The sequence below is a fragment of the Elgaria multicarinata genome, chromosome 20, assembly GCF_023053635.1.
Source record: "Elgaria multicarinata webbii isolate HBS135686 ecotype San Diego chromosome 20, rElgMul1.1.pri, whole genome shotgun sequence".
Classification (NCBI taxonomy): Eukaryota; Metazoa; Chordata; class Lepidosauria; order Squamata; family Anguidae; genus Elgaria; species Elgaria multicarinata.
In genome coordinates, this window is record NC_086190.1 from 11629898 (window position 1) to 11646529 (window position 16632).

Here is a 16632-nt window from a genome sequence, read left to right on the forward strand (position 1 = left end):
AGAACAAACACCAAAAATAGCATTGCTGTCACTATTTGAAGATATAAAGTGTGGAAAAGGAACTATAGAGCTGATATCGAGTTTGTTGGTTGCAGCACGACTGATGGTAGCTAGGAACTGGAAGATTCAAGGGGAATATTTTATTGAGGAATGGTATAAAGAAGTATGGGACATAGCCATTAATGATAAATTGACATGTAATATTAAGTGGAGAAAAGGCGCAACTAAAATAAATGAGTTCGAAGGAATCTGGAAACAGTTCCTAGTGTTTGTGTTTACTAAGGGAAGTGGGAAACCACCAGCAGAAGAAACGATTAGATTTTGGACTCAAGAATGATCCCGAGGTGGGGGGTGCACTTTTATGTTAAGAATGAAGATGTTGTAGTATGATAAGGTATATGTAATAGTTTTTGATATTTGTACTCAACAATTATTCAATATGTATGTAATAGATGTTTGAAGCTTTTTTTTCCTATTGTGTTTGTTTTAGTTATATTTTGGAATGTTTTTTTTTTATGTTTATATAGTGTTGAAAATGAATAAAAAATTTAAAAAAAAAAAAAGGATATAGCGGTATGAAAGCGGTATATGGTAGGTGTCAATGGGCCCCAACTGTTGTCAGGGCACTTCACTACCGCTATAAAGCAGTAGTGTGGCTCCTGCCTTTTATACACCACTTACATCCCGATTTCGTAGTGGAATATCCTGCTTGGTGTAGATGAGCCCAGAGAGTGCTGCTCCTTGTCTTGGCCTGACTCTCTCCCTTCCGGCAGTTGGTGGTCCCTGAGAATGGGCAAACTTTTTAGTCCTGGCTCCTCCTGGTTACAAAAACGTATCATTCAGGTCTGATTCCCAGAAAGGCCATTCCAACACCAGTTCCAATGTTTGTTTGTGTGCTTGCTCGGTGGTGCTGGTGGGGTGAAGCCTTCACGGGGTTTTCCTTGTGTGCACCCACCTCATAGAATCATAGAATAGCAGAGTTGGAAGGGGCCTACAAGACCATCGAGTCCAACCCCCTGCTTAATGCAGGAATCCACCCTAAAGCATCCCTGACAGATGCTTGTCCAGCTGCCTCTTGAAGGCCTCTAGCGTGGGGGAGCCCACAACCTCCCTCGGTAACTGGTTCCATTGCCATACTGCTCTAACAGTCAGGACGTTTTTCCTGATGTCCAGCCGGAATCTGGCTTCCTTTAACTTGAGCCCGTTATTCCGTGTCCTGCACTCTGGGAGGATTGACACCTCCTCCTTGTCACTGTTGCTGCTGCCCGTTCACGTGCTGCCCCAGTCAGCAGCACCTCCCAGAGGGTGGCGGCGAAGCATGGGGAGATAATTGCTTCTCCCTTCCCCTGGCATTGCTCACTCGCTCGGAGAGGGCTGGTGAAAGGCAGGAACAGCAAGCTGGAGGGCCGGCAGATCCACATGGCCCAGAAGCTGGCCTGGGCCTGACAATGCCTAAACCTGATTCACATGGGCCATTCTGCACCTAACAAATCATCCCCCCCCCCGGGGTTTTCATGTCTTTATTGGTAAAATTAGTTACAACGGTGGTATCTGTTGTGATGACTTTTGTAGCCTCTTCTTTTTTAAAGAAAACCACAAACCACTTTAGAATAGGCTCTAATGCCTGCCCAAATGCTCTTGCTTTAGTTATTGTCAGCCAACCGATATAGAGGGTTTTAAAGAGATTGAAAGGAGAATTGGACACTTTAGGAATGTAATTTAAAGACTTTCCATTAATATAAACCAGCAGAATTCCGAAAACATGCCTTTACCCCTCGAGGCACCATAATTGTTTCTTTTTTATGTGCCGGGTTTTAACATTCATTATTTCCAATTTTCTTCTCCTTTCTTTCTTTCTTTCTTTCTTTCTTTCTTTCTTTCTTTCTCTCCCCCCCCCTTTAATGTAACAGTGCTGCCGTGTTCCGCCTACAGGCAATGCATCGGCGCTTGTGTGGTGAACTGGGAAATGAAAAGGACCTAGAGTCAAAAATTGCTGCGATGCGGAACGAAAACGTGTAAGTTAAAGAGCACAAAAGAGATGGTGAAAAGATTGATGGTTAATGCTTTTCTATTAATGCTTTTCTATTAATGCAACCTAGCAATTTAGCCCCGATAATGTGTTCTGCTTTTTAAAGTATGTGTGGGAATTAATCAATAAGTATGCAAATGTGTTAAGGTCTAACGGTTAGGATGGGTGGAAAAGGCGCAAGACAGCCGGCCTGTTAAAGGTTGAGCTGCTCTGAGAAAGCATTTTCTATCTTTTTCCCCCACCATTGGTAACATTAAGACGCCTGGATATATACTGTCACACTGCCTTGATTCTTTCCAGTTGTCACACACTGGAGAAGTTCCCTGATACACCACTCTCACTTTCCCCCTCCAGAGAGAAGAAGAACACAGAAGGAGGGTAGAGTGAGGAGCTAAGCAAAACTGGGTCGATGGAGAGTGGGGGGACAGAAGACCTGCCTCTCTCCCCTGCCTTAACTTAGAATCATAGAATAGTAGAGTTGGAAGGGGCCTCTAAGGCCATCGAGTCCAACCCCCTGCTCAATGCAGGAATCCACCCTAAAGCATCCCTGACAGATGGTTGTCCAGCTGCCTCTTGAAGGCCTCTAGCATGGGAGAACCCACAACCTCCCTAGGTAACTCATAGAATCATAGAATCATAGAATAGCAGAGTTGGAAGGGGCCTACAAGGCCATCGAGTCCAACCCCCTGCTCAATGCAGGAATCCACCCTAAAGCATCCCTGACAGAGGGTTGTCCAGCTGCCTCTTGAAGGCCTCTAGTGTGGGAGAGCCCACAACCTCCCTAGGTAACTGATTCCATTGTCGTACTGCTCTAACAGTCAGGAAGTTTTTCCTGATGTCCAGCCGGAATCTGGCTTCCTTTAACTTGAGCCTGTTATTCCGTGTCCTGCACTCTGGGAGGATCGAGAAGAGATCCTGGCCCTCCTCTGTGTGACAACCTTTCAAGTATTTGAAGAGTGCTCTCATGTCTCCCCTCAATCTTCTCTTCTCCAGGCTAAACAGGCCCAGTTCTTTCAGTCTCTCTTCATAGGGCTTTGTTTCCAGACCCCTGATCATCCTGGTTGCCCTCTTCTGAGGGTTCCATTGTTGTACTTACTGGACCCTGTGGCTTTAGGCAACTTTTTTTCTTGCTGGCCTGGCATCAGGATGTGACACTGGCATCTGTGGGTAGCTGCCAGAGCCTCAGGACCCATCTCGGACTCCCACAGTGCCCTGGTGCAGGAAACAGGTTTAGCTCCCACCGCAATGGGGTCTCCCAAGTACACCCCCACCTTGTAGATAGGTATTTGGCCATGCACTATTCTGGGGAAAAGTAAAAGTGGAGCAGGGATTGTTGCAGGAAATGCTTGCTGCCCCTGACATCACGGTGGGGGCTAATTTTTGTGATTCATCCCCTTAGGCTGCAATGCAATGCACTGGAGTAAGTCCTGTTGAGCTCAAGCTTACTTCTGAGTAGACATATATAGGACTGCACTGTTTTAGAAGGTGACAGGGAGGTGTCTGATTTGGCAAAAATTGGGGGTGAATCCAGAGGCCTCCCTTCCTTTCCGCTCACAATTTGTGCTCTGGAAGGGACATATCCCCTCCCCACTTTTCAAGTATAAAATATGAACCAGTTAAAATTTTTAAATTAATGCTTTGATTTAGATCGCTAGATGGCACTTTGGACAATTTTGGATACGAAAAGGAGGACAGGGCTTCTGCCTCTTTAACAGTTGTACAGAAAAGGGAATTTCAGCAGGTGTCATTTGTATGCATGCAGCACTTGGTGAAATTCCCTCTTCATCACAACAGTTAAAGCTGCAGGAGCCCTGCCCTCTTCTGTATCTGATCACTCTAGTATAGCTCCTGCATCTGCCTCCTCCATTCTGGTTGTCTGCTCCTGTACTTACTGGTTTGGAGTGACTGTTGTCACAAACCAGGTTTATTGCGCTGGTTGGGGAATGCTGGAAGTTGTAGGACTTTTTTCTGTCTAAACCTAAAGACCCACGCCAAAAAGACAGTTCCTTGCTCCAAGGAGCTTGTGATCTAAGTGAGCATAACAAAAGAGGTTGGTGCAGAAAGAAGCGCTTCACTCGATGTCTGATGACGAACAAGGCTGTAGCCAGGCAGGCCTCCCTTAGAAGCCTGCTCCGTAGTTGTGAAAAGGCCGTTCTCTGTGCACCCACAGGTTAAATCTCATGCCAGCATGGGATTCCCAGTTGAATCTCTTTTGCAGACCTTAACTGGGAAGGTTTATACCGCAGGCTGCGTTTGCCCCAGCTGCATTCGTGGAACGGAGCGATTGGATCCCAGCTCAGGAGCTGAAGGCAATTTCTTACATTAGTCAAGAAAAACGTCTGCCTTCCGTAAATGAGCTTTGCTTTTGTGGCATTGACACGCTGTAACGTCTCGTTTTGTTTGCATGCTGGCAACGTTTTCAATCTGTGACTTGCAAGTTCTCCTTTTATTGTGTTTTATTTCTCTGGGGAATTAGCGGGGCAGACACCTTCACAAACGCATTAGTTTGGGGAGCTAAGGAATTGTTCGCAAGCGCGTGGGTTGAACAACCTTGCAAGTGACGCTCCTTCCTTACACATTTGCAAGGCTCGAGAGGTGGAAGATTGAAATCGAACAGGGCAATTTTTCGGAGCTCCGCAAGCAGATCAAGCGGGATGAGGATGAGCTTGACCAGCAGCGCCAAGAGCAAGCAGAAGAGCGATTTCAGAAGCAGGAGGACAGAACGCGGCTGTTGAGCCGGAGGTGGCAGGCCACAGAGAGGTAAGCTGGGGCGGAGAGGGCCCTGTTAGAGACACTTCCAAATTTCTCCTCCTCCGAAGTTTTCTCTGGAATTTGGAGTTTTAAACGATCGCTCCTTATTTACAAAGTGGAAACACCGTTTCAGGAATCCTCCATTTTTTATTTTGGTCTCCAAATACTGTAGAGTGCCGGTTACTGTTGCTGTTCATCGCTTTGGACAGTTTGTGTCTCTTTTTCCCTCCCTTTAGTGACCCACGCTTCGATAAATCGCTACAGAAAAGCAATGGATCTGATCGGATGTCTGATCACGAGGCTCTTTGGCATTTGACCAATGCTCAGGAGCACGTGTGCGCATCCAGTAAAACGCAGGACAAAAGGATCTTGAGGAAGTCATATGTACTTTTTTGCAGCGTTCTAGCAACGTGCACGCCACAGCGGTAACAGCGAGAGGGAGGGAGGGAGAGAGTGGGAGAGAGAAGGAAAGATGCAATTTAACTGAAACTTCAGGAAAACGGCAGATGCTTCAGTTCCAGAATTATTATTTTTTTAAAAAAAATCTAATTAAACACTTGAAAACAAAGGAATGGAATGTTGGGGGACCATTTATTTATTTTATTTATTTATTTAGAGTGTTTTTATCCCGCCCCTCAGCCAAAAGGCTCTCAGAGCGGCTTACAATGTATCAATAAAGAAGACAGTCCCTACCCTCAGGCTTACATTCTAAAAAAAAAAGACGTGACACACAAGGAAAAGTGGATGGGGAGGGAAGAGGGAGAAAATAAAAAAGAAATTAAGGAGACTGTTTGGGCTGGTGGGAAGGCCCTGCTCCGTCCTCTCATCTCCCAATGGAGGGGCAAACCAACAGCTCCTTCTTCCCCACAAGGTGAAGATGTTAGCCCTGTGGGGAGGGGTGTCCAACTGAAGCAGGCCCCGATGGTGCCTGCCTGCTCCAGTCTCCCTCGCATCTTCTTCCCCACAGGGTGAAGATGGCAGTTAGCCCTGTGGGGGGGGGGGTTTCCAACTGAAGCAGGCTCTGATGGTCCCTGCCAGCTCCAGTCTCCCTCAAGGACCATGTGTCCTTAGGCTGTTTGATCCATCACACGTGTGAGGAATGGCGATGTCTCAGGGGCTGTCGAAACATTCTGGAAGCCCCAAGGTGGCTCTGCGTTGATCATACGACGCAGCAGCCACCTCGAAGCCGCTGCCCAGCTGTACAGCAGGTAATGACACGGGATTGGGTCTCTGGGATCACCTGATTCCGAGGACCAGGCTAGTGTTAGTTTTCCAACTGGAACTTCCAGCTGCTCCTTCCTCTGACCAGCATCCCTTGTGGCTCAAGGAGTAGGGAATTGTTGTTTGTCCTGTGGTGCTTGGCAGTGTGGGCAGCTCTAGCAGATTTCATCCACCTCGTAGTGGTGTAAAACCGACGCATCCAGTTTCAAGAGCTCCTCTGTTGTTCAGTTCATAGGGCGCTTCCTCTTCCTAACTGTGGGTGTGCACACAGGGCAGGCGTTTGCCAGATCGAGACTGTTGCATGGAGGGCATTTGGGGAGGCATGAAGTGTATGACAAGCCCTTTGTATGAGCCTGCAGGGACCGGCGAGGGCTGCCTTTGAGCAGGCGTCATTCACCGGCAGGAAGGCGCTTTGGGTCAACAAGCGCCAGGTTGCAGGTGTGGGCCCTGGGCGAGCTTCCAGTGAAGGCAGATGGGAAGCGACCAGAGCACATGCTGTAGCGCTCATGCAGAATATCCCCGGCTTTTATTGTGCAACCAGCCTGCCTCATTCAGGAACTTTTACAGGTGACGTCTTCCTCCACTCGTAAGCCTCCTGTGATTTTCCGCCACGTCTGTCATTTTTCTTCTCACGGAAAATCTGTTAAGAAGGAAAAAAGATGGAATGTCTGCACAATGCCTTCTGGCTGTTAGTGCTAAGACCCCTATTTATTTATTTATTGCATTTCTATACCGCCCAATAGCCGGAGCTCTCTGGGTGATTCACAAAAATTAAAACCATTCAAAGTATAAAACAACAGTATAAAACCATAATATAAAATACAATCCCTGGAAGTACCCATAGTACAGCGCTTCGTTTGGAAGTGCTATATAAATTATTATTAGTAGTAGTAGTATTGATGATGATGGTATTATTATCTCTTTCTTGCTCATGGCAGTTTTTCTAGACAGACCTGATGGGCTTTGCCAAGTCATGCTGTCTTTTACGGCTGCAGGAATTTCCTGACAATTGAGCATGTTTTAAGTATGACTGCTTTCTGGATGTTGGTGTGGATGTATTTTGGTAGGCCCAGTTTCTGAAGGTTTTATGTATAGTTTTTTTTAATGTGATGCCGGTGACTGATGTCACTAACGGAATAATTGTGGCCTTTTCCTGATGCCATAGTTCTTTGACTTCCATGGCCAGTGGTATATATTTTCCTCTCTTTTCATCTTCCTTTTCAACAACATTTTTGTCATTGGGTATTGCTATGTCGATGAGGTTTGTGTTTTTTTTCCTTTTTTGTCTATGACCATTATGTCTGGTCGGTTGCAAGGTCTTGTCTTGAATGGTTCTGTCCCAGTATATTTTACGATCTGCATTTTCCAAGGTTGTTTTGGGTGAGTATGTATAGTATGGTGTAGGTTGTTTGATGACGTTGAATTTGATGGCCAGTTGTTGGTGAATTATTTTTGCAGCTGTATTGTGTCTGTCCGTATAGTCCATGATGACGATGATGGTGATGACCTGGTCTAAGGTAGCTTTCTGTGTTCTCTGACGAGGTTCAAAGCTCAGCTGTGAGCCCTGATATTCATTTCGAAGCAGAGCCTGCTGGCTTCCGGAACCCTGGCAGGGAATTTAAAGGAGAGGTGCTGTGGCTTGGAGCCGTGCACTGTGGTGACACTCAGTGACTTCAGATTGTGTCCTCTGCCTTCTCCAGCGGGGAATCCCTCAGAGAGTGAACAACCTTAGGTCAATATTCTCTACGCCAGTGGTTCTTAACCTTCCTAATGCCGCGACCCTTTAATACAGTTCCTCATGTTGTGGTGACCCCCAACCATAAAATTATTTTCGTTCTTCTCTACACGATCCATTGTGTACGTTGTACATCAATGTACATCAATGTACATTGGTGGTGCTATTTAAATAAATAATAAATAAATAATAATTGTCATGGGATGGTTTGCTAATGAAAATAATACATAACAATAGCTTTAATAATACAAAAGATGATACATGACAAAGTTCGGTCAATACAGTTTCCTAAGACCATCGGAAATATGTGTTTTCCGATGGTCTTAGGCGACCCCTGTGAAAGGGTCATTCGACCCCCAAAGGGGTCCCGACCCACAGGTTGAGAACCGCTGCTCTAGGCAGAAGGAATGGAGAAAAGTAGGTAAATATAGCTAAAAATATAAGAGTGGTGTAGTTAACTGTCAATCCTCAGTCTGAAACAGTCCTGCCAGGGCTTGGTCCAATTTGGGGAAGGCAAGATGTAGGCAAGATGTTGTTGGATGGGCTCACCTCCTCCTTCTCTTCATCGCTTCTGTTGCTGCTGCCCTAATTACTTTCCTCTCCCTCTGGGCCCAATCAGCACCATCTCCTGCAGAGAAAGGGAGAGAGAAGGGCCGGGTTTCAAACGTTACCAGGGTTGCTGTTCCTTCTCACTCATTTATGTGAAGAGCGGCAGCAGTGCCGCAAGGTTCTAGGGCGGTCAGTGGCTCCCCTACTGGGGTGTGGACCTTGGCAGGTGCTCAATGCTGCTACCCTCCGATGCCAGCCTCGATGCTGCTAAATCAAGATTGAAAGCCAAGCCGACGGCCTTTTTGAATCTGTGTTTTGCTTCTCTACAGAAAAATACAGCAGCGTAGCAAGGCTTACGAGGAAAGTCTTTCCAAAGCACTGGAAGATGCTCAGAGGAACCACCAAAAGGCAGTCCGGTTTCTGAAGAACAGTCTAGGAAGGTTTGTCACTTACATTTTTAAAGGACACCCCCTGGAATGAGAGTTTTGGTCTTTTAAGGGCAGGTCTTCCTAGCAAACTCTGAGGGGCTCTTCCCAGGGAAGGTGTTTTTTTATAAATAGCTGCTGATATGGTGGCGTACAGGCTTTTGAAATATTTTCCACACACTAAGAACAATGTATCATCACAGCATGCTTAGACAAAAGAGCAGAGCAACGGAGCTATGAAATGCCTCGGAACACGCATATTTCCATCATTCATTGAGTACAAATTTGAAAGATTTTGGATTGATCGAAAACTGGGAATATTTTAAAAACAAACCCCCTTTAAGTTACTTTAAAATGAAACTAACACCAGTAGTATAACACTATAAACGTTGAATGCTGAAGGTCGCAGGTTTAATCCTCAGCATCTGCAGTTAAAATGGGCCAGGTAACAGGTGATGGGAAAGGCCCTTTTCTGCCTGAGACCCTGCAGAGCCGCCAGTCAAAGAAGATAGATGGACAAACAGTCTGTCCTGTGTAGATCAGCTTCCAATGTTCCCTATGTTCACACGGCCTCTGCACAGTCCTGTTTTGCAAGCTGTCCCACCTTTTCCTGCTAATTTTGTCCTACCTGCTCTTACCTTTTGAAACGTTTCTGCAATTGGAGAGCAGCCAGGGATTTACCAATGCAAAAATGTGATGTACAATGAGGAACAGTCATATAATCATAGAATAGTAGAGTTGGAAGGGGCCTATAAGGCCATCGAGTCCAACCCCCTGCTCAATGCAGGAATCCACCCTAAAGCATCCCTGACAGATGGTTGTCCAGCTGCCTCTTGAAGGCCTCTAGTGTGGGAGAGCCCACCACCTCCCTAGGTAACTGATTCCATTGTTGTACTGTTCTAACAGTCATGAAGTTTTTCCTGATGTCCAGCTGGAATCTGGCTTCCTTTAACTTGAGCCCGTTATTCCGTGTCCTGCACTCTGGGAGGATCGAGAAGAGATCCTGGCCCTCCTCTGTGTGACAACCTTTTAAGTATTTGAAGAGTGCTATCATGTCTCCCCTCAATCTTCTCTTCTCCAGGCTAAACATGCCCAGTTCTTTCAGTCTCTCTTCATAGGACTTTGTTTCCAGACCCCTGATCATCCTGGTTGCTGTCCAACCTGACATCCTGATTGTCACTTTCACTTCAGGCAGCTAGAAGGGTGGGATGGAGGAAGAGCACAGCCTGGGGGTGGATGGGTGGGCAACCTTTCCTGAAAAATGGCTAGCAAGGGTGTAAATATGACCTTGACAGTACTCTCAGTGAGCCCATGTTTGAGCATGAATTTGAACCCAGGCATCTTGGATCCATGCGCTAGATTCTTCTAACCAATAGCTTTTAAGCTCTGATTTGTACACAGGTAGATTTTACTCTGCACACCCAACTCTATGGCCCAACTACCTCAAATGAGTAATTAAAGATGCTTGCTGCTGAATGGGAAACCCTGTTCTCTCCTCCAGCAACAAATAGCCAGTTTCTAGACTCTGAGCATGGCTGTCTATGCTGGATTGAAGGAACAAGTAAAAAAGCCAAATGTCTAGATCTGATCTAGGTTCATTATAGGTGGCATAGTAAGGCACATGCCTTTAGACTTTTCAGTTGATCAAGTTTGGGTGGTTAAGAACTACAGATAGAGATAAGAGACCATCAACGCTTCCAGTGTTGATTGCATTGCAAATGGCCATTGACCGGGTTGTGTTCTTCTGACAGGGTCCGTGAGAAAGAAACAAGCGAGGAACTAAAACACCAGGAATATATGCAAAGAAGGATGGATACTATATTGTCTCTGAAGAACAACATCACTGCCAACCGGGTATTTGCCTTATTTTGATGTTCTTGGCATTGGAGTTTATGTTGAGATCTCTCATTGCCTCCTCCAGAGGTGGAGAGAAGATAGGCTGGGGTCTACTGGTTTGTGACTTCCTTTTTCCTAACACTAGCAACAACATAATGCCCCTCTCCACACACTCAAATTAGGTTGTTAAACTCTCTGATCTGCAGCAACTAAGTTGTAGACCGGTACATGGAGGGTCATTCCAGAATATGGCTCCACCCTCCAACCCACCATCTGCATCCATCTTTGTCCCCTGAGCCACTATTTTACACCTGGCATCTCAAACCTGAAGTCTGCCTATGCGTGAGTTAGATCATAGAATCATAGAATAGTAGAGTTGGAAGGGGCCTATAAGGCCATCGAGTCCAACCCCCTGCTCAATGCAGGAATCCACCCTAAAGCATCCCTGACAGATGTCTGTCCAGCTGCCTCTTGAAGGCCTCTAGTGTGGGAGAGCCCACAACCTTCCTAGGTAACTGGTTCCATTGTCGTACTGCTCTAACAGCCAGGAAGTTTTTCCTGATGTCCAGCTGGAATCTGGCTTCCTGTAACTTCAGCCTGTTATTCCGTGTCCTGCACTCTGGGATGATCGAGAAGAGATCCTGGCCCTCCTCTGTGTGACAACCTTTTAAGTCTTTGAAGAGTGCTCTCATGTCTCCCCTCAATCTCCTCTTCTCTAGGCTAAACATGCCCAGTTCTTTCAGTCTCTCCTCATAGGGCTTTGTTTCCAGACCCCTGATCATCCTGGTTGCCCTCCTCTGAACACGCTCCAGCTTGTCTGCGTCCTTCTTGAATTGTGGAGCCCAGATCATGAGCATCACCAACATAAACTGACAAGGAGTAGGGCAGGAATGCTTCTAGACTGATAACTATTTAAAAAAAGAGAGAGAGAGAACAGAGAGTAGGAATTAATAAACAGCTTTTCCAATCAAAAAGTGCCAGGACGGACCTTGAGCTCTTTAAAACTTATTCAGTAACTGCGAAGTAGCCAAGTTTGCCTCCAACACTCGTCTTCACTGTTTGCTGATGAGGGGGATTACGTTTTTACAGCAATGACATGCTTCAGTTTGAGTGCTGCTGGACATGTAATACTTGTGGAAAATGTATTATATTCAACAGTATTGCTATAGGAGGAGACAGTATTCAGATCTCAGGCAATGAAAGATTTAACTGCACAAAGAAACAATTGTATTTATCTCTACACTAGTTGAGCCAATTAGAAAAGACTGCCTCTATTCACCACCCATGTTCACAGTGTGTTTTGACATTCCCCCCCCCCCAATTCTGGACCCTCAAAATGGTTGTGGGTGGAGGGGTGATTAGCATGGCAAGCAGACACCCCTTCCAACTTTGGGGAGGAAGCATGACGGAGGCTGGAGCTTTGGAGCTTTTGAACTCTTTTTTAAAAAAAAGAAAGAAAAATATTGACAGGAGGTTATTACTACTGCTACAGTAAGCACTCCCAAATATTTCAGACCCCCAACACCACCAGCATGGTCCACCTGGTGTGTGTGTGTGTTTGGGAGGGGGAGGTATTACCCCTTTGAGATAACAATTTCAAGGGGGTTCAGTTCACCCCTGATTCTACACTACAGATTTAAATCAGTTGTATGCCATTTTAACTGTCGTGGAATCAGTACTCAAATCCACAGTGGCTACCTGAGGGACTCAGTCTATGCTCCATAAGGGGGAAAAAATGCTAGGAGGTTATACTTTCAGTGCTGCCCCATGCCTTTACTTGACTCCTGCACTGCCTTTGCCTTACTGCCATGCTGAACAGTAGTTGACTCATGGCTTCCCCAAAGAATCCTGGGAATTTTTTGTACCTGAGAGAGCGCCTGCTCCCCTACCAACCTGCCCAGTCACTGAGGTCATTCGAGGGTCTGCTCCTGGTGGTTCCACATAGATCCATCCTCCCATTGGAGTCCACCAGGGGAAGAGCCTTCAGTGTGGTGGCCCCCCTCCTGTGGAATTCCCTGCTTCTGGAGGTCAGGCAGGCTCCAACCTTGTACTCCTTTCGACGCTTCCTGAAAACATCTTTATTCCAGGAAGCCTTCCTTAATATGCAGCCTTGAATCTCTGTATTTACTTCTTTTAAAATTTGTTTTAACTGTTTTATTCTGTTTTTATTTTCATTTTATCTTGTACACCGCTCCGAAATTTTTCAATGGGGAGAGGTATATAAATATTCTAAATAAATAAATAGTCTAATAAAGCTGATTAACTGTTTATTGTCAATTTGCTTGTTTTATTTTGTTTTAAGGTGTGTTTTTAAGCCTCCTTGCCAGGACAGAGGGTGGCAGTTGTGTGGGCAGGTAGGGTAGACATTTAAAAATAAAAGTGAAGTGCTGTGAAATCTCTGTTGGAGAGTCTTAGCTCCCTCTGGCAGGACTACAGTGTGGAGTAGAGTAAGTAAGAATTATATAAGAATACAGTCGTGTAAGGCTTATTAATCGAGATCTACCAGATCGATTTTGCTCAGTTTTGTTTTAGATTGAAGCTTGAGCAGCGTAGACACGCAGAAAATGTCGAGACCTTGAAAAAGTTCAAAGCTTGAGCTTTAATAGTCGTTCGTTTCCTCTGCGCCAAACAGGCAGGGCAGCCCCTCCGCCAACAGGATGATGGACAGCCCTGCTTGGCCAATCAGTGTGGCACGAAGGCGGGCTCTGGCTGCAGCCACACTGTTAGGCTATCGCCACCAGCAGGGCGGGACAGGAGATGACGGCAGCCCTTCGGGGTGCACGAGAGAGGGGTGAAGCCGTCCCACATGCCCATTTCAGAGGAGGGAGTTCGTTATGCATGAGTCACATTTGCACTAGTCATAGGTCCCTCTGTGATGAGGGGATTGAGGAGCAGAACTGCTTGCGCCCATGGCAACATGGGCTTTACGCTAGTATTACAATAATTGTATCTTCAGCCAATTTCATTCGGCAGAATTAAACAGTCTGCATGCAGAAAACTTCAGCCCACTGCTGAGGGCTCTTCATGCAACAAGGATCAAATCCTTGTTGCTTTCTGACGCTAACAGATGATCCCTATTTAAGAGCAAATGTGGGTACTTGAGTACTTTCCCCTGACTCAGTCAATTTTGGGATAAGTTAAATAGCACTGCTGCTTGCTTCCTTCCATTGTGGCAGCTGCCAGTTTTATTCCTACCCAGGTCTCCTTGGGGAAAGGGGACCACTGTTAACCCCGTTGAAATCTGTAGCGCGGCTCTGCTCTTTGAACCTTCAGCAGCTAGAAATGTGTGGCCCTTCTTATATCTTGTAGGAAAAACTCCGAACCCTCCAGGTCTGGGATGAAACCAACGCTCTCGTCGCTCAAGAACAAGACCAGAAAATGCAGGAGGCCATCCAGGCTCAGGGCCACAACGTCACCCGGGAGGCTTTTCTCCATAAACGTCAGGTGGAGTTTGAGCGGAGGAAGAAGTGAGCTGCCTGCTTTTTCTGAAGTATCTCTTTCTTTGTGGGCTTTTCTTTAAAATTAAAGGAGCAAAGCTACTTGTGTCTCTACTAAAAGGACATCTCTTTTGTACAACGCCAGGAAAATTTGCTGGTTTTGAAGTGCTAAAGACAGGAAGGAGCCTTTTTTTTTTTCCTTTTCTTTTTTTCTACTCTAGGTTGAGCGCTGATATAAGACTTCATCCCACGTACCTGTTTCCCTCGAATTATGCCCTACAGCGCAAAGCTGTCGTTGCTGTTGTTGCTAGCTAAATCACACCCCGGGGAAACAGCGCTCCTAAAACCCTTTGCATACCAGGAAAAGGGTTTAAGGGGGGAAATGTAAAAAATCATTAAAAAATCAACGGATGACCCAATCAGATTCAAATATGGTATGCTTAAAGCTCTCCTTAATATCTATTACTGTGCCAATTTTGATGTTTTTAATCTTTAAAACTTATGCAGATGTAAGCATTTGTTTATTTTTTACTTTAAACATATCAAATCCTGCTCCTGCGCCCCCAGTGGCCGCTCAGAAAACAACAAATGATTCGCTCCAAAAGTAGTAGTAAAATAGGGCGGGTCTTTTGGCTTTATAGCACAATTCAAGCAGGATGCATGGGAGCACTTCACAGTCAGAGCAGATTATAAGCTGGAAAACTTCGGAGTCCTTTGCACACAATATCCACATTGTGCAGAGGAGAGTTCCTTCCCAACCGTTGTGTTGCATGCAAACTGGAAAACTTCAGAGTCCTGAAGTCCACATTGCAGTGTGCAATCACTGCAATTCGCAGTGATTGCACAGTATAACCCTGGTGTGATGAAGCTACTAGAGAGTCTGTCTCTTACGCTGGGCAAGCAGGACAGATCAGGAATCTTGCCTAAGTGGACAAAAGTGGTCCTGGATATAGTGTTGAGATCCCTTAGACTGTTCTATCTGGGGGATTTCAATGTCCGTTCCAAGGTCGCAAGATTTTATGGCTGCCATTATGGCCATGGGACCAACATGTCCTCATCTTGATGCATGTGGCTGGACTTACTTTGGACTTGGTTTTCTTGGTGGGGCAGGGGGAGGGGATATGAAGGTACGGGAGCTTACCACCTCTTCCTTGTCATGGACATATCACCTCTGAGTGAGTTTTAACCAGCCACTGGCTTTTCGGACCCATTAAGACAGCCCGCCCCTGGAGGCTGATAGATCCAGTTGGTTTCCAGATGATTCTGGGGGTATTCCAGCTGACAAAACTGAGGGTCCTGTTGAAGTTCTAATCAACCTGTGGAATACAAAGATGGCCGGTTGATGTGATTGCTCCTGAGCTTCCTCTGTGGAGGTGATAAATGACTTCTTATGAGAGGGAACGGTCCGTGGCAGCCTGAAAGAGGCAGTGGTAGGACCATTCCTTAAGAAGTCCTCCCTGGATCTGGAAGATCTGAACAATTTTACACCAGTTGCATAGTTTCCTTTCTTTGGCAAGGTCCTTGCGTGGGTGGTTGCTGACTTGATCCAGGCACTCTCAGATGTTATTCAGGCAGCAAAATGTTCAAAAGCTTTGGAAGCAAGAATATAAGGAATGTGCAACAATTTATGCATTCATTTTTTTCTGTACCATATTCTTTTAAAAAGCATAATAACATTCCATCCATTCGGCTGTTAGTGCTATTGTCGCTCTTAGTTTGCATGTCATTGCTTTTGAATTTCAGGGAATTTATGGAACAACAGAAAGCAAGAAAAATTGAAATCGTCGCTCAGATTTTGAAAGAAGAAGCTCAGTTGGAGAAAGTGAGAAAACAATCGCGCCCACGGACCCTGAAGAGCGACAACAAGATTTCTGATGCTTTAAGATGGCGCATGAAAACGTGGAAGTACATAGAGGAGGCATGTGATGATTCAGTGGCAGTGGTTACGCAGGTGAGCAGAAATATATAGGAAGCTGGCTAGCCTTTAAGAACTGGTAAATTGGTGGTGTTGGTGTCCTGACTTGAAAAGTCTTCAGTTCCTTCCTGTAATTAGTAGCCCTGGTGGGATGGAGGACAGAAGTGGTGCCAGACCATGGCTAATTCTCCTGCAAGCCTAGCAATGCACCAGTGACGGAGGAGCAAAGAAGCAGGGCCTACTTTATTTATTTATTTATTTACATTTTTATACTGCCCGATAGCCAAGGCTCTTACATTTTTTGAGTTCAGCAGCAGCAAACAGTGCATACTTTTCTCTCCCTCCCCCCCATTGTAGTTCCTCATTTCTGCTGATATCTGTGATGTTTGATGTGTTCTTGCAACTGCTTTTAGCTTTTATGTCATTTTAATGGGCAAAATCTTTTGTTTCAAAATGGCGGCCATCGGGATAGTCCATCACTTGTATATTTCTTCTGCTGTAGAAATCTTGGCGCCCCCCTTCACCTTGTGACTCACTTGAAGACAAGAGTTACATTTTGGAAGGGTCTCAACTGATGATCCCTGAAATTAAAGACAAAGAAGAGGAGGAGGAAGACAGGAATGAGACTCTAGCTGAGCCAGAGTTTACAGGAATTTGGGATCAAGAGTGCAGCATATCCGAGGTAAAAATTTCATCATTCCAAATGTTTCTTTTGTTGATCCCCTGCTAATTTG

At 45.7% G+C, this 16632-nt stretch overlaps 1 protein-coding gene across 1 annotated transcript in view; it reads left to right on the forward strand.

Moving 5' to 3' along the window:
- The window catches only part of CFAP74 (cilia and flagella associated protein 74), a 116098-nt gene that overhangs the window by 13359 nt on the left and 86107 nt on the right, over positions 1 to 16632 (forward strand). Inside the window, exons 6-12 of the mRNA XM_063145448.1 lie at positions 1911 to 2015; positions 4616 to 4789; positions 8615 to 8725; positions 10462 to 10564; positions 13856 to 14013; positions 15727 to 15934; positions 16401 to 16580. Coding sequence (XP_063001518.1) covers positions 1911 to 2015; positions 4616 to 4789; positions 8615 to 8725; positions 10462 to 10564; positions 13856 to 14013; positions 15727 to 15934; positions 16401 to 16580 — 1039 coding nt within the window. The remainder of the gene's footprint in view (positions 1 to 1910; positions 2016 to 4615; positions 4790 to 8614; positions 8726 to 10461; positions 10565 to 13855; positions 14014 to 15726; positions 15935 to 16400; positions 16581 to 16632) is intronic.